The 17,963-nt window shown below is 46.2% G+C and overlaps 1 protein-coding gene across 1 annotated transcript; it reads left to right on the top strand.

Moving 5' to 3' along the window:
- The first annotated feature begins 2,274 nt into the window (after positions 1 to 2,274).
- On the top strand, positions 2,275 to 9,125 carry PDCL3 (phosducin like 3). Its single transcript, XM_050910955.1, has 6 exons — positions 2,275 to 2,316; positions 2,673 to 2,802; positions 3,506 to 3,596; positions 4,258 to 4,401; positions 5,266 to 5,474; positions 7,737 to 9,125. The coding sequence occupies exons 1-6, from the start codon at positions 2,275 to 2,277 to the stop codon at positions 7,877 to 7,879; spliced, it is 759 nt and encodes a 252-aa protein (XP_050766912.1). The 3' UTR covers positions 7,880 to 9,125.
- The last annotated feature ends 8,838 nt before the right edge of the window (positions 9,126 to 17,963 follow it).

Here is a 17,963-nt window from a genome sequence, read left to right as displayed (position 1 = left end):
CTGGGGTCGTGCAGACTCATGACTTACATGAACAACCTTTGTACGAAACCCCTCCAGAAGCACTTGCGGGGTGGCATGCGGGGATGGCTGCTTGCAGGCCTGGGGACGAGTGGGTGCCCACCACGGCTGCTGGAGGGACTGGTGCCCGTCAACCCCGGGCTGCTCCCTCCATGAGGCACCCACAGCTTTCTGCCTGCAGAAGAGGGACAGGGAGCAGCGAGGCCCCTGGCAGGGGGAGGCCGGACAGGCAGGGAACGAGAGTTTCTAAATCACGCTGCTCTTCACGGTGCGCATGCCGGGGCTCCCTGCCCGGGAAATGAAGTGGGACCCCCGTTAGGAGCAGGGGCCGGACCCGTGCAGATGCAGCTGGGGGGACCCGGACCTTTTAAAAACCGGCACTGTGGCGGCTATGGGAAATGCTGACGGTAAGGGAGAAGAGGCGAGAAGAAAAAAACCCACAGCGAGAGTTGAAACCCGTGAACTCACCCAGCCGGAGCGCCCCGGCCCCGCTGCTTTCAAACAGGACGCTCCTCGTGTTGTCCCAGAAAATCAGGATTCTTTCACCCGGTGTGCAAAAAAGCCGATTAACACACAGAGTCGAGATATTTGTTTATTTCGTGTCCGCGCGGAGATGGGTGCTAGGTGCTAACTCCACAAAGCTAGCACGCCCGGCTAACACCCGGTAAAGCATTCTATACATTTCGAGCAACAGCTATCAGCACTTTTACAGTTTCGCTGAGTTACCCTCGTTCCTATCGGTTCCCGCAAGCCGATCTTAAGACTCGCAGCGCCCTCCTTTTTTACTGCGCATGTTCTGCGCGGAAGGGGTTTCTGTTGGTAGGGGGCTCTTCCCTACCCGAGGGCGGGTTTTCTATACGTTAATTAGGAGAGTTCGCTCACAGTTCAGGTAGCTCTTTGGCTGCCCTTGCGCTTATCTCGGTATTTCTTTACCCGGCTGACTTAACGCTGTCACCTTGCTTCCCTTCTCAAGGTCGCGCCGCGTTAACTAAGTAGCATCCTTGGTTTTGTTTCTCGCACATCTCCGACACTCGGGCCCCGCCGCCCCACGCCGCGCCCGGCCTTATTAGGCGGTACGGGAAGAGGCAGCGCCGCTCTGCCCGCCCCGCCGGGGAGCGCCGCCTCCTCCGGCCGCGCCGCGCACGCCGGGACCGGCCCTGCCCAGCCCAGCCGCTGCTGACCGGGCTCCGGACCCGGACCCGGACCCGGACCCGCCGGTCAGGATGCAGGTGAGCAGCCGGGGGGGCCGCGCACCCGGCCCGTGTGCGGCCGGGGCTGCGGAGGGAGCCCGCCCGGGCGAAGAGCTGGGGCCGGGCACCGTGCCTGGTCACAGCCGCCGCGGAGGGCGGGCGGGCGGGCAGCTTCGGGCCCCGCCGGCAGCCATGGGCCGCCCTCAGCGGCGGAGCGCCCCGGCGCAGGCGTGCCCGGGGCGGGGAGGAAGCCCGGTTTCACCCCCCTTTCTGGGGATGGAGGTGTCTGGCATGTGGCGGTCTTGTTATGAAGCTGCACGGCTTGGTTTTGTGGTGGTTTGCTGGTTTTTGTTTTTGTTTTAACTACGATATTTATTTCGCTGCTGTAGTAAGCAGATGGGCGGGTGGGTGTTCTAGGCAATTCATCAGTATGTTGATAAACGGCAGTAGCTGCTGTGTCGAGGGAAAAATGACCACAGTCAGAGACAAAAAAAAAAAAAATCTGGTGTGCTATTTGCTGTGCTTTGTTTTCTTTCCTTACCCCCCCCCCCCCCCCCCCCCGAAATACTGTGTTTTGGTCTAGAGAAGAGAGATGGTCTTGAACAGATCTAGTGTAAGCTATATTGATACAAGGCATAGCAAAGCAGTAGGTGTTGTATTCAGTTTTCAAAGTGAACTTAGGTCAAGACAGTAAGGAACCAAAATTAGCCTGTGAGTGCTTATCACTGAGTTTTCATGTACTTAAAAAAATATAATTGCCATGTAACTTGGAAAAAACCTCTACTGAGCTTCTCAACAATACATGGGTGCCTATTGGCCTTCTTTTGCTGGATTATTGCGACTATTTCACAGTAAAGTCTCTTTCTAACTTTCAGGAACAGTCTAGGCATAGATTTAGATGTGATTCCCTAGCAATGGGCTTGTCTGGCAGAGACTGTGCTTGCTTCTCTCTAAGCACTTGTGTAGTCACACTGACTTGAATCTACCAAGGAGACTTCCCATATATCCAGAGTTAGGTCTGCAAGGCTGGCGCCTGTGTGTATTGTCACCAGCGCTTCCCGACACAATGACCGCTGATTTGGTGGCCTGTTCTGCTGAGGCTCTGTCCGTGAGCGCTGTGGCCAGCGTGCTTCCCTGTCACCCAGCTCATTTCCTCCCCTTTCCTTTCACCTTGTGAGAGCTGCAACGATGGTTACAATGCTTCGAACTTTTGTACCTTACCAAGACCTCCTGTATGTGGTGTGAGTGGGATGGAATAAAATAAAATCACTCTTCAGGGTACTGGCCTGGGGCTGCAAAGAAGCCTCAGCATCAGGAGGATGCACACTGTGACTTTCTGGTGCCATCCAGGCAGTTGCCAGTTTAGCAGTGTGCTGTGTCTCTTGAAAAACTTGCCTGTGTTAAGTTCTGGAAGTGGCAAAGTTCACCTTGAATGTGCATCATCCATTTCTTGTTCTGTTCTAGGACCCAAATGAAGACACGGAGTGGAATGACATCCTGCGCAAGAAAGGTATCCTTCCTCCCAAGGAAAACCTGGAGGAACAGGAGCGTGCAAAGGAGGAGGAGCAGCTTGCCATCCTTCAGAAGTCTCTTGGTGAGTGACCAGCCAACTTGTGCAGCAGCAGCAGGACAAGTCTTGGAATCGCTCCTGGGGGAAGCTTATACAAAGAAATGGCTAGCAATAATGTTTATATGCCTGTAAAGCAACGTGTCCTTTTCCAAGTCTGTAAGGGATGCCAAAGCTTCTTCTCGTATAAGGTGATCATCTGTTAACGGTATCAGACAAATATGTTCCTGAACGCGTGGATTCTTCCAGCACAGGAAAGCTTTGTTCTTAATGTCAGCTCCATATTTTTATAGAAGTAAATGTTTGAAAATTGAAATAAGAACAGTGTGAAGGGAGTCTGCCACGTGAATGTGCAAATAAATGTCTCTCATGACATTACCTGTCGTATGCTTCCTCCTTCCTCTGTTGTTCAGGCGTCCCTCCCGTGTTGTGTGTGTGTGTGTTAGGTACATCTTTGCTGCAGCCACCAAACTTGAGAGCTAGTGGAGGTACTCGTGTGCGAGTCTAGGCAGCCTTCAGCTCAGAGTCGTTTACATCATTGTCTTTCCATCTATATGTCTAAAGTGCAGAATATTTTCTAAAAATCCAGTAACAATAACACTTCAAAAAAGCTGTATTTCCCATAGTTAATCTGTCCTTGAAGTAAAAAAATTCTGTTGGACTGATAAATGCTGATGAGTTTTAATCATGGAACGATGTTTTTGCTGATTTAATGTTTCTTCTATTCTAGTGAAGACTTATGAGGACATGACTCTGGAAGAGCTAGAAGAGAATGAAGATGAATTTAATGAGGAAGATGAGAAAGCTATTGAGATGTACAGGTCAGAGCAGCATGCAGAATTTACCTGTAATGAAAATTGGAGGGTTTTTTCTCTTATATGCTGTTAGATATTGTTGAAGAGAGAAAGGATGTTATTAGGCCCGATGATAGAAAAGTGGGTTGTGTTTCTGGTCTCTTGTAGAGCTTCTAAGTGTCTTTAATAGGATAACTGGGTTTAAATTCAGTGTCCTTTATCTACGACATAGTTTTGCAGAGATAATGTGCACCTGCTGAGTGCATGGCTGGGGATTCTGAGAGCTTTGAAAATCACCTTCAAGATTTCTCAATGTTTGCATGAATGAGATTAAAGTGCTGCAGATTTACAAAATTACAGTGTTGGTTTTCCATTATCCCTAGCATCTCGTGGTTTTTGCCACTTAGTTTGGTAGTGTAGTATCTGCAGAAGAAATGTCTGCTGCGGGCAGCAACAAGAGGAAAAAAAAATTCATGAAACATAGTTGTACTTCTTGCGTGTTGGCGATTTTAACTTGTGATGCAAATATAAGAGCATCTATTGACTATGTCAGCTTGCTTTTGTTGCTTGGGGGTTTGAAGAAGTTTGTAATGTGCCTCTGAAGTCTAGGTTTCAACCAGCTCACTTAAGTGTTATTCTGTCAAATGCATCTATTCTCAAGATCTCTTACCCATTCCTTGCTGATCAGGCAGCAACGGTTAGCAGAAATGAAAGCAGCTCAAATGAAGAATAAATTTGGGGAAGTTTTGGAGATTTCAGGAAAAGATTACGTTCAAGAGGTTACAAAAGCTGGAAAAGGTATATGGGTAGTCCTGCACCTCTACAAACAAGGGTAAGAATTTTTTTTAACCTTTAAACCTTTCACTGTCAACAGCTGAAAATACTCTAGACAAATGTGTAGTTATTGTGGAAATTAAGGAACTGATTCTGGAGTTCTAAGAAATAAAAAATTGAATTAGTAATTTCATTACTGTTGACTCAAGACTGCTGAACTTAGCTCTAAAATGATGTTACCATGAAATGGTAACTTTTTTATACACCTATACAGCACAGTGTGACTTGTACTGTACAGCTACCATAGAGGTAGCTGCTGCCACTGAAATATCCAAGCTTTGGAAATTATTCTGGATAAAGTGCGAGGGGCTGTGCATTAGAAGGATCACTGTGTGTCTTTAGCCTGGTTTCTAGAGGCATAAAAACGGAGTGAACAAGGTTTCCAGTCCTGTCAGCATGATGGAGAAACTTGTCAAAAAGGTCTGATAAGTTGCTAGAATTTTCTAGAAAGGGTTAGAAATACTTGATTGTGTTCATTGTCTCTAATTGCCTCTCAGGTGTTCATCGTCACTTGCTTACTTTCTTCTAGGAGCTGCTTTTCTTTCTATTTTGCTCTTGCTCATGCAATTTCTAAATATCATGTCTCCATAGACCAATTTCTCTGTATGATAGAGGGGAAGGTTGTATTGCTAATATCTTAAAACAAAAAACCCACCACCCACCAAAACCTCCAGTGATACTGATTTCCTTTGAATGCTGGAATACTGGACAACAAAAGTATTCAGAAGTTGCTTCTGGTACACTTGTCTTTCCGTAAATGCTACTCATTGAGCTGATATTTCTGACGTTTCTGGAGCAGATTACTGTCTAACTTGTCTTTTATTTTTTCCTTTGTGTGTGTGTGTGGTGCTGTTCTTCACAGAATTCCACTCTGTGCCTTAATAAATCAACATATAAGTGGGCTTGCAAGAAAGTTCAGAGACGTGAAATTCATCAAAGCAATCTCTACCACCTGCATTCCCAACTACCCTGATAAGAACCTGCCTACGATATTCGTCTACCTGGAGGGAGACATCAGATCTCAGTTCATTGGGCCTTTGGTGTTCGGTGGCATGAACCTGACAAGGGATGGTGAGTGTCTGCATCTCCAGTCTTCCAAAGGAAAAGCAAAACTGCTTTGCTGGGAATGAGAGAAGTGAGGCTTAGGAGGAGAAGGGAGGTACTAAAAATCATATTAGGTTTTTTTTTGCACCCTTATGGCTCAACAACATGCAATTAAGGCTATCTTGTAAAAGCAGTGAGTGGCTGAGTAGGCCAACGTACAGATAGTTATCTAATGTGTGTGCAAGTATTCACACCCTGTGTCAGGTGAAACAAATTTTCCTGAATATATTAAAGGGTAAATAGTACCCACGCACATTCTTTGGGGCTCTTGTACCTGAATGACTGACCTTGCCCCCAGTTACTGGGGGTAATCTGTGCACTGGACAACTGGTGCTTGCCGATTGCATTGTAGGGCTGCTTGTTTCATTTTCAAGCCGATGGCATGTATTTGTCTGCTGTACCTTCCTGACACACAGGCTCCACTCCTCATGAACCTTTAAAGAGAGCCTGTCTGTTGGTGCAAATGGGGCTGCTAGCCTGAAATTGGGCTGCTTGCTTTTCCTCCTGCCATCTCCCAGAGATGCAGCACGTTAAGCTCCTGCCTCAGTGGTTCAGGGGGCACAGGGCTCCACGGGGAGAGGCTGTTACCTTCCCTGGAGGTCGTGGTTTTCCCTAGACCTATTTCTCCTTGCCCATCTTAGCAGCCTGGAGGCAGGTGGGGTCGTGCAGCCTTGTCAGCATGACCTGCTTCAGGAGATGAGGGCGGTGATGCAGGTCTTGCAGAGCACTGTGGCTTTTCAGTAAAAGCTGCTGTTTGGAGGTGGTTGGGGACGGTATGCTACAGCAGTGCTTGAAGACAGAGGTCAGCAGTGAAAAAGGCTGTTCTTGGAAAGCAAATGCAACTCAGGTGTAACCTAGTGGATTTTACTTCAGTTAAAAGGATACTCATCAGCTTTCTGAGTAGGCATATTGGTCCAGATGCCTTCAAGCTTTTCCAAGGTCAGACTTTAAGGGCATCTTTATCTGAAGTGAACCACGGTTAAGCAGCGTTTCAAGGTCCCTGCTGAATGATGTCACTGCCTATACTGGGAAAGGACATAAAGAGTTGTTTGGTTTTTTTTACTAAAACTCTGAAGTTTACAGGATATCTTGAGCATGTGCTGTAGAAAATGCTCCCCTGCCTTGAACTGTCAGAGGGGGAAAAGCTCACCAATGAGATCACTGATTTGAGAACAGCTAACTAACTACAGTGGTTGCCTAATTATGCGCTGAAGTGAGCAGTGGTAGCAGAACCTACAGTTAGCTTTCTCCCATTTTTAGCACATAAATAACTGATTTTGGGGGGGTCCAAAGGTGATTGAGCCACCTTAATTCAGTCACCACAGAAAGCTGGGCACTGAAATTCTGCACTTCCTTTTATTTCTTCCTTCCTTCTCCCCTAAGCCCAGGTGACTTCCACTGGAGATTAAAGAAAGTGTGAGGTTGTATTCATTACTTTGTAATGTCTGAAGGAAGTTAGATTTAATGATAGGCTTGCCAGCAGGACTAGGAGAGAGATTTCAGCTGAATGTGTTGCATTGACTTTCTGCCACTTCTGGGAAGAATCCAGTTTGGGTCTATGTAGTAATAGGCCTACTACTGATGGTGGAGTCTCTCTTACTGTCTTGCTAAGGAGCTAATAATCAGTGCATGGCATAGTGGGAAAGGGGTGAATTGTGTTTACAGAGTACATCCCTGAAAAATACCTATAATTCAGATGTGTAAATGGAATTGCTACAATTTTTTTGCTCCTCAGCAAATCTTTTTCCTGCCTCTTCTGATTGTGATGAACTCAGTATACGATGGAAACAGCTGTAATATATGAGCAGTATTCCTTCACTGGTGATAGACGTGCAAACCTGTCTCTTGCCCTTACGTGGTTAGAAGGAGGTGGAATTCACTTTCACTGGGAGAGTTGCCTCTAAAGCTGCTGTTGTGTATCAATCACCTCTTGTACTCCTGGTTGTAAAGGGAGCAGGGAGGCACTGGGGGGGGGGGATGCCACCGGTGGGCTGTAGAGCAGTGCCCTGGGCTGAAACCTGTGCCAGTACTAGTGACTGTGAAGGGAGGGCTCGGCTGGAGTGGGTGTGGGAGACTAGGGGTGGAAGAGGAGGGGGAGAAATAGAGCAGGGCCCTGGTTTTGGTGGTGGTGATGGCAGGGTGATAAGAGAAGTCAGCTGGGGAAGAAAGAGTGGGCTTTTTCCAGTTTGTTGCTCTGCATTTGTGGCTCTCTTGTTTTGCTCTGCACAGAATTGGAGTGGAAGATTTCAGAGTCGGGTGCCATCAAGACAGACCTCGAGGAGAACCCCAGGAAGCAGATCCAGGACCAGCTCCTGTCCTCAATCAGGGCGTGTGTCCCAGCCAGGGGGGAGAGTGACTCAGAGGATGACTAACTCCTGTGACTGCATCAAGATTGATACAGTACATTTGCAGCCAGTGTTCCTACCTAGAGCACTGGAGATGCTCATCAAGATCTCGCTGAGCCCTAGAAGGGTAGTATTTCAAGACAGCCATTTATCTAGAAAATTCTAGAAACTAAAAAAGTTTCTTTCTAAAAAAAACCTTATTGCAGCTTCACTTAAGATCCTGAAAGACATTTTATATTATGAAGCCTGAGTAAATCTTACTCAAAGTTTTAAAATATAGACATCAGTAGAAACAGAGGTCTCTTGTTACTATTTTCTTAGTAAATAGCTGGCTTCTTTAAAATATCTGAAATATGCAGTGGCCTTAAGTGCACTGTTTTTGACAAGCTTAACTTGTGTAAGTCAAATCTAAATAGCTGGTCTTAAACAATTGGTTACAGCACTTAATTGGGCCTTCTCTTAGCCCATCGTGCATAGACGTCTGACAGCCTGGACTGTGTGGAGAGCTAGGGGAGGTGACGCATGATGTGGGCGCCACTGAAGGTGGCGGGTGGTCCTTAACAGAGGTCTGCTGGCAGGGGGGCCAGCATGAGGCCGTGAGCTGGGACCCCAGACATCTTGAGAGGCCTTGGTGACGGCCAGCATCTCCTGGGACCTGCTGAGTCCAGAACCCCCTTTCATTTAGCAGCAGTATTTTGCCTTTCACAGGGGCTGAGCTTCCTGCACCATCTTGTGTGCTAATTGGGAAAGAAAATTCAAGATGGTGATGCTCGAGTGTGAAACTGCTGACTTCCACAAAATCAGAAGTCTGATGCGTTACTACAGTTGTGCCATTGCCAAATGGGAGGGAAAATGATGTTTGAAGACCTGATGTCTTTCTATATTAAAGCCTTCCATCTTCTAGGTATAGTAGTAATAATTGAGGCCTTAGAAGGGAATGAACTGAAATACCACCTTAATTATAGATCTGCTGACACTCAGAGCTGCTTGCTTGTTTTGGGTTGGATTTGATGTCCACCTACACTTTCAATTCGTCTACACTTGGGCTAACAAGCTCCAAGAGCTTTTGCTAACAAGGCTGCCCCAAGGACATTTTGTTATATTGCTGATGGATTCTGTGGGTGGATAGTACAGAATGCAACACTCGATAAGCAGCAATTTTTTTTTAGTTTTGTATTAGTTCATAGCGCCTTTTAAGCATGTTTCCTGCACTCTGTCTCTATGTCAAATGCAGCAGAATACAAGCTGATAAATCCTGAATATTATTATTGTACATAGCACCACACTTCTCTTGACACTGGACTATCCAAAATGCTATCAGACCTGATGCTTTTCTGTACTTACAACATCTTACAATCTAGGAAGAGGACAATTCTTTCTCCCCATAGAAGTCTGCACTGCATGTTTTGCTTCTCTTTTGCATGCCCTCATTTAACTGTGCTTTGGAGTGACCTCTGAGCACATGGACTGGGTTCCTTTTGGAGGAAACTATCTAGAGGAGCAGCCCCCAAAGGGAAAGTCAGTCCAAAGAGCTAGGCTAAAGCTAACCTGAAGTAAGGCCCTCTGAAATGTGTGCAGAGTGGATGTCACATCCTCAGCCTTTCCCTCCAGATCTGCTGCAGTTGAGCTGTCTGGATTGCTGATACAGACATAGCTGCCATACTCTTCTCAACTTGTTTTTAATTTAAAGTTTATCAAACCTTCTAGGAAGGAGAGGTGGAATCTGCAGTCCGTCTTCTATCGTTGCTGTGACAACTTCAATTTGAAGTCTAATTTAAAAAGTAGGCAATGCTTCGAATACTTTTTTACTTCTATTATTCCCTCTCTTATTGTCTCCCACTTCAGCGCCTCTATGGAGGCAGAGTAGCAATAATGTTGCAGCTGCCCTTTCACTGTCTTCTAGACCATTGATGATTCGTGGACCACACAGCAGGAGAGGAGCTCAGAGCAGGATGACCACTGCATTGGGATGGGGTTGCTGAGGGCTCTGTCCTGCGGGATCTTGGAAATATCTAGGGATGAAGACTCCTGAAATTGTCCCAGTGCTTGACTGGCTCCAGGGCAGCCCTGTGTTCTTTGCATTCTGCACAGGACAGCACAGGCAGGAAGACCTTGAGCCAGAATAACTACAGCCAGAGGAGTCTATTGTCCAGAGCTTGATCCAAAGTTTGTTGTTCAATCAGGAGAACTGGTGTTTCAAAGACAGACAGACATCCCTAGGATACTAACCATAGACCTGGTAGAGCTAATCAACAGAGAAAGCTGAAGGACAGAGTGCATCTTGTGACCAGCCCATACCAGCTTGCAAGGACCTTAGCCAGTGGCTCCCAGGTTAGGGTATGTGGCTTGAACCCCCTTCTGGAAGGGGGATGCTCAAGCCCTCTACTTCAGAAACTCTGCAAGTCTTCCTCAAAAGCTTCCTGCTTGCTCCTATCTACACTGGCACAGTGATTCTTGTTCTCTGATCTGCAAAGTAAGCCATCTTAGATGGGATGGTGTCCCCTTACCAGAAGGCCTCATGCCTGGTGAATGAGGCACTGCCTTGGTGCAGGTTTGAGCCCCTCGGGCAAAAGAGAGAATTGAACTGAATTGCTGATGCCCTTGGCATGTGGTGTGATAAACCCTTGGATAAATAAGAGGAGGTGGGACTTCGGGCTGTTTCTATCCCAGTCTTCTCTTCCAGAATGGTCTTAAAAGAAAACCACAGCTGCCTTCCCCTTTTGTATGGAGTCTAATGGCTTTTGTGGGCTCTGGGACCACCAAGAGGACTGAGCTCCTGAAGAAGACTAGGGCTGTGTATGGGCATCTGGTTGCCCCAAGCTGCTCAGCTGTGGTGAGCCAGATACCCTGTGCCCATGAGTGACACTTATGGTACCCCCAGGTAGTAGTTATGCCTTTCCTCTACAAGAAGCGAATCAGGCCTGCCTGGGAGATTTACCCAGGAGACTGCCTGTTCTTCTCACCTGCTCCCTGCTGTCAGGACTACAGCAGGGACTGTCTTGCTGTTTAATAGCTGGCATTGAGCAACATATAACAATTCAGGAGACATGGAGACAGTTTGACTTATACCATCTTTTATCCTGAGCTGCTTAATGTGTTGACATGTTGGGGGATGCCATTTGAGGATGCCGTGCTGAAAGGGGCAGATGCGAGAATAATCACAAACCAGAAGAGGCTGAATGTTCTGCCCAGCTGCTGAGACCCACGTGGAGCATCATTTCAAATGGTCTCTGTGCTTTCTCTGTATTTGGCTAAGTGTGAAAACAACTTCTTGTAATCTTATTCTCTTTCTTGCCAATCATATCACCCTGCTCAAGGCCTTTTGTAGAAATTAGGTCTCTGCAGGAAATGGATAATGAGATCTGTTTAACCTTTCAGCAGAGCAGAAGCTATGGAAGCACACAGTTAAGGGGAATGAGCTTTAGCTTAAAAGGAAAGCCAGCTGCTAAATAGCAAACCAAAACAGCCAATTAATATACGTAGCAGAATGAGGCAATATAATGGGAGAAAATAATTGGAGAGCGTGAACTCTCATTTGCCAAGATTTGGGGCACTGTTGCTAAATGCAGTATCAATATTTTTGCAGCCTGTCAACAGTTAGTGTCAGATCAATGCTCGCTTCTCACTGGTGTGAGAAGGGTCTTTCTGTCAGCTATGATGGGAGAAGTCAGAGGCAGCAATCCTTTAAACAGTGCTGAGGCTTGTATGAGTTACTGTCCTGTGTACTGCTGTGAAAGCATCCCTGACTCATCCCACATGGCAGTGGTGCCAGCAGGTGGGAGGGGAGAACAGTAACTCTGGGCCATAGACAGGGACAGATGATTTGCCATTAGTGGACAGTCACTCTGGCGTTTTTTGTGTGAAATGTAAGTGATTACCACTAGTAATAAAAAGGGTTTTCTTCATGGTACAGGTCTGAAGTCTACTGCTTACCCGGGTTATGTGAGCAGCCACATTAGGTTCATGGCAGGCTGCCTTGATCCGGATAAGTCACCCTTCTGACTTTCCTTTACCCAGACCTGCTTGCATTCACAATCTACACTCACCAAACCCTGCCAAACCTGGAGGGTAACATTTTAGATCCACTTCGCATGCAAGGGCAGAGGCAGGTGTTGTGCAATGAGGGCAAGGCCACAGAAGGGCAAGTTAAGCTGCCAGTTCTCCAGGTGCTTAATTCAACCGTGGTCAGGGACCTGCACGTAGGCAGAAGTGTCCACAGGAGTGCGATCGCAGGAGGTGAAATGAAGGAATGTCCTTTGAATACCCGTGCTGTGCTGTACCTGTTTTGGTCAGGTCCTCCTTTCCCAGGGCTCAGCTCAGCCTCGCCTGCTGCCTCTTTGGGTCTGGCCCATCACCTCCCTTCCCAAATTCGCTCAGGTGGATATTTGGTTGGCCTTACTGCTGGGAGTAGTTTAACTTAGGTGAGGTGATTCATTATGAGAAAGCTGGGTACGTGCTTCTGGCTCTCCTGGATTGGGGTACAGAATAAGCACACAGTGTTAAGCCATAAGTTAGCATGACATCTGAACACGAATATTTGTCTTTACAGAGTTCATGCAGAAAAGTAGCTCTGATCTACAGCACTTCCCATGAAAGTTAAGGTGTACTTTTTATTCCTGTGTTACAAACTCAAGTTCACAATAATTTGTGATTATTCTCTGGAAATCTAGGGAAGCTTCCTATTTCACAGGCTCTGTAGCAATGGGAAATGAGACTTCTAATAGAAACCTCAGAAACTTAGTTTGGACTAGCTCTTGTTTTGTGAAGGGGGTAAAAAAGCACCATTATATGAACCTTTTGCTGCATATTTGTTGGGATCGGATCATGTCTAAAGAAACTTTGCTGTCACTGAGATCAAAGGGGAATGCTTTCCCTTCTCCATTCTTTTAAATCACTACATTGCTAAAACTAATCTATTCCCTGTCAATTGTTTGGAAGGCAGTTGAACTCATTTCTCATTACAACCCATTATAAGTCACTCCTCATTTCAATCTCATTTAGCTAATTCAGTCATCAAAGGATTGCAGGAGGCATAAAGTATTTTATTGATGCATTTAGCTCTTTACAGAATAATAAAAAGTACTGAACTTCTTAGGTCTATCTGTTTGCAGATGGTTCTTGTGATGCAGCGAAAGGCTTCATTCCCTCCTATGGAAGGCAGAACCATTAAAAAGGAAAATCCAAGCAGCGAGAGACTCTCTAGGCTTGTGTGGGAGATTGATGAACGATCTGACTTGTTTTCATATAATGTGTTAAAACTTTCATCTCTTGACACCATGCTGAATTTTTCAGGACTTCATCAAATTAATTTTAATTTACAGAGCTGACTGAAGGAATTGAGGTCTGATAAAAAATGGCAGGAAAAATATCAAGTAATTCTGAGGTGGTTTCTATTTAACACTTCAAATGGTAAATAAGCAAGGAATTATATGATCAGTCCATGTAACAGATGTTAATGGACAATTAATAGGATGAATGTAATTATGCATATTTGTAAGCCTCTGGTTCCATATATCTACTATAAGAAGTCATATTTCTTCCAGTATATTGAACAGCTTAAATGTTCAACAAAGATGCTTCTTGTGGGGGCAAAGGTTACAGCATTTACTAGTGAGAGCAAGTCTTGATTTTCCACAGCTGTTGCCTGCCCCCAAAGTGACACTGACTCCTGCTATGGCATGTGTCATCCCGCTCCCCTAAATATCCATGGGAATACTTTCATTTACAAGGAGGGCAGCAGAGCCAGCTACTGAACTTTTCTTCTTGCCTGATTGCAGTTTATCCTTCTGTGAAATAGTACAGACTGTCTGGGGGTGTTGGGAAACTTCATTAATTATCTGCCCATATGCAGATGATTTCTGTTATGTAAAGCTGAAAGTAGGGATGTCCTGGGTCCTTCAAGATGACTGTCGCTTTCTGTGGTTTAGTTGTTCCTGGCCTCAGGTGATTAGAGGAGCGATTGTGAGGGACACCTCCGTGGCAGGAGAAGACCAGCAATAGACACTTGCAAAGACTGATCTCTGCCACAACACCAAGGCATCGACTATTTTCTTTAGCAAGAAAGTGCTGGTGGTAAAAGGGTGCAAAGTTTGGTGGGATGAAGCAAAAGCAGGAGAATATGCAAAATGTGAAGTTGGGTTTCCCGTCTGGTAGCATCCCCCGACTGCTTCAGCTGAGGTGCATTGCCTCTGTTTACATCTAGCTAGCAAATTTAATAGCGCTGGGGAATGGGATGTGAACCGGATCCTGCGGGGTGAACCAAGTTCAGATCAAAGGGCTGATCCTGGAAGTGCTTGACGAAGTTTCTTCTTGTCTTCTTCCCCTGAGAAGAGAGGTGGGGGGGAGAGCCCTCAAGACAGCGGAAGAAATGAAGGGCAACAGGCGCAGGCAGGTAAAAAGGGGCTCAGATGGGAGGCTTAAATGAGAAGTCTGTCCATTGCTAGAGAAGAAGGGTAGAGGTGAGGAAGATAAAGAAAAATTTGAGAGCTCACATTATGATGAAGATTCAGGGATATTTGATGTTGGGATACACTAGGAGAAGCACTGTTCTTCTCAAAGGATGGGCTTCATGTGTGTAGCTGGAGACTGTGCACTGAGGATAGCAGAGGGGATGAGAGCATTAAATCACAGACCAAGAGGAGAATTTTGGTGCAGACCCATGAAAGCTTCATCCCTGACTTCCGTGTATAGGAAGAAAAAAGTCAGATAAACATGGATGCTCTGATCCATAGAGAAATGTTAGGGGGTAGACTGCAAGTAAGTGCCACTATTAATGAGAGCAGTAATCAGGCAGGTTTTCAGTAAGTAAAATCGATCAGTAGAAAAAATCATGTGTAATTCAAGCCAGGAAAAGATACTGCTGCATTATTTGCATACTAATAAGCTGTCTTTAGCATAAGCTCAGCGAAAGCTATGAGTCTTTCAGGTGAGAGGAGCTGTTTATATCCAGTTTTACAAGACACATTAAGCACTAGTGGCATCATGTCGTCTGGCATATGTTACAGATCCAGCCCAGCGGATAAGATGGGCTTTCTCTCTACATTAATATGTCAAATGGTACTTTCAATTTAACAGCACTACACTGTCATTTTCAAACTTAGCTACTGCCCTGTGCATTTGTGTTGTATTATAAGAGACATATCAGGGCAATTTTAAAAACAGTTCAGTAACAATGCCATCGCTGGCTTATTGGTAGCAGTCCCACTTTGAATGCAGATACAGAAAAGGGAGGAAGAGAGAAAAAACATCTCTGTCCTTTCGCTGACTAGTAGCTGATACTTCAGGCCTTACAACCTCAGGGTGCTCCTGATGAGAAAATGGTGACGAAGAGCTTTGGTGGCACCTCTACAAAACAAACCCCTGTCTCCTCCTCTCCTGGCGGTAGGATAACCAGCAAGCACATGGACATCCTCCTAGCTAAAACACTGGCATGCTTCCATCGCTCTGGGCTTCAACCAGGGGAAAATCTTTAACATCGAATCCACATCAGCTGTAACTGTCACTCTGAGCCTGCGTGGAGCACATGGGATTTCCTTAGGAAGTCATGCAAGAAACCGGGCCCTGCCATATCCTCTGGGTTGTGCTCCGTGCACCTTGTTCTGAAATGCAGATGATGCCCTGGAGATCTAGGCACTCAGCTGAATACAGACATTACCTTGCTTGGAAAGCAGGCAGAGGGAAATCGAGAGGTTTCTGCAGGCTCAACTTCCCTGCGTAGAGACCCCCTCAAAAGGCCAAGCAATTCCCCCCCCCCCCAGTGCAAAGGACCCCTTGGAGCAGGGCACCTCCGCGCAGTGACACAGAAGTCGCGTGCTTCCTGTCAGCGCTGGTGGATTTTACTCCATTACCCCATCAAAGGGGGAACATGTGCAAACCAGAGCGCATCGTGCCCTGGTGATGGTGTGGCGGTCAGTGCAGATGGGATCCTGGCTGAGGGCGAGCAGCTGGTGGGGCTATGCCAGACGGGTGCTCAGGGCCACCAGGATCCAGGGAGTGCTTGGAGCCACCAGCTCACCCCCCGGCTTTGCTGGCAGCGAGACAAAAACTTACCTGGAGCAGAGCTGCCCACCTGCAGGTGATGATTACAGAAGTATGGAAGGAGGCAGCATAGTGTGGATATCCTGGCAATGGTCTAGGATTTCATGGGGGATGGGGTGCCAGATCTTTCACATACCCCTGCGGGAGGACTCCCAGGCTGCTGTGGTATACATTGCTCTGTGTTTCAGGGAGAACGTGCGCATGGATGAGGCATGGGAATGGGATCAGCTGCTCCCTCTATGGCTGGGGCAGTTTTCCTTACATAAACAACACAGCTTTGCTGGGCCTCATATTCCTCACCAGGAAAATTCATATTTGTCTTTACTGACCATATATTGGTGTTTCAAGGTTTTTGTACTTTATATCTGCAGTGAGCTATGAAACACTATGAGGACAATTGCTACACTAGGGTAGTCGGTTTTTTTGTCTATTTGTCCATCTGTGCTGGATTTTCCTGTACAGGAGTTCTCTGCTGTTGCCATACTTACTGTGCATCTGCATGGCTGCCGGCACTTGCAGATAGTCTGTGAGTAAATGCTGCTGTTCCACTTGTTAAAGAATAACAGACTTTTGTAGAACTTCATTAGCCCTTATTTTCCACTATTTTATTGATTTCATTGTGATACAGCAGGCTTTTTTCATTAAATATACTTAATGAAGCGCTTTGCAAGATAAAAAGGAAAAAATTGCTAGCCCAGAAAGCAGTTCAGATCTTGTTATCATTGCTTGAGGACTGGAACAAGCTGATGCTATTTAGGGAGACTTCTCCATTCAAGGGCTTGAATGCTGCTTCAGGCATCCTGGAGTTTTCAGGAGAGGCAGGAAGGATGAGAAACTTCTGCAGTATCACCTCTGATAAGCTTGCCAGGCACAAAGTAAATGCAGTTGTGCACAAGATGGCAATGTTCTCCAGAAAAAGGACCTTTCCTTCCTTCCTTGCTACGGTCTGCCTGTGTACTTTTAGACATAATGCTGGTTTCAGTGAAATATCAATGGCAGCACTTGAGATGCTCGATTCTGCTGTGTGCGGGATTGAAGTCTCTGTGAATACATGCAGTGAGATATGCACGCCAGCTCTATGTTCAAATATGTCTCGCTGCAGGCATGTGTAAATCTGTCCCACAGGTTTCTAACAGCTTTAGCTAACACACTAGACAGCAACTTGTTTTCCCTGTGTTCTGACCTGACTATTATTGCACATAAACACGGTGTCTATAGCATTAACTTCGCAAGACTATTTTTCAAGAATAAATCTGTCACCATGTTGATCACAACAGCTGGACATACACACTTCTGATTCATCCATCACCATGGCTCCAGGCGCCTTGTCCACAAAAACATCACATCTAAATCAGTTTCCAGAAAGAACTTGGATCCAAATCCAGTAAAGGCTGAGGAATGGGCTCAGCCTGTCCATAGCAAAGCAGTCCCATCCCAGTGTGTGAGATATGTGAAAGTCTTCACAGGACTGAAGTGTGCCAGTTCCTCGTTGTCGTCCCTGTCTGAGGTAAGAACATTTCCATGCCTTTCTCTAGAAAGGTCTACTTCTCTTTTGGAGAAATACCTACATAAATAGATGGCTTTTACTGGGTGAATTACATGGGTTAAGCATTAGGACTCTCCTGATTTAGAGAGTAGAGAGTACCCTGGACCAGGAGCAGACACCTCTAGACTGAGAAAACTGTATTGAGTGAAGAAGCTGAGGGCTAATATCTGTCAGCAGTGTTTAAAAAGACCCAGAAACTTAAAAACCAAAAAAGTTTGTATTGGATACTGTGTTGGTTTGAAAGAAGAATATTGATAAAATATTAATCCAAATTGATTATGCAAATATGCGAGAGTCCCTTCACAGGTCTTCGATTTTCTGATCAGCTTCAGGAAAGTCTCTGGCTTGGCACTGCAGGTACCAGTCTGGATGGGTGGCTGCCACACCAGCAGACAGCCTGAGCAGAGGCATGAGAGCCTCTTCCCAGTCCCTGCGGACATCGGACCCCTCGGTAGCCACTGCTGCAGAGCAGCAGCACTCAGTCAGTCTCCTCGTAGCTGAGCCACAGGCGAGGATGTTGCCACACAG

The sequence above is a fragment of the Gymnogyps californianus genome, chromosome 1 (genome assembly GCF_018139145.2).
Source record: "Gymnogyps californianus isolate 813 chromosome 1, ASM1813914v2, whole genome shotgun sequence".
Lineage (NCBI taxonomy): Eukaryota > Metazoa > Chordata > Aves > Accipitriformes > Cathartidae > Gymnogyps > Gymnogyps californianus.
Note: the sequence above shows the minus strand (reverse complement) of the source record. Positions and strands in the feature narration are given on the sequence as shown.

Bases quoted from the DNA above. Each gene is read 5' to 3' on its own strand.
- PDCL3 (XM_050910955.1), top strand. From the start codon at position 2,275: ATGACCGCTGATTTGGTGGCCTGTTCTGCTGAGGCTCTGTCC. The intron at 3,597-4,257 runs GTCAGAGCAGCA...CTTGCTGATCAG, and splicing joins AAAGCTATTGAGATGTACAG to GCAGCAACGGTTAGCAGAAA. The intron at 4,402-5,265 runs GTAAGAATTTTT...TGTTCTTCACAG, and splicing joins CTGCACCTCTACAAACAAGG to AATTCCACTCTGTGCCTTAA.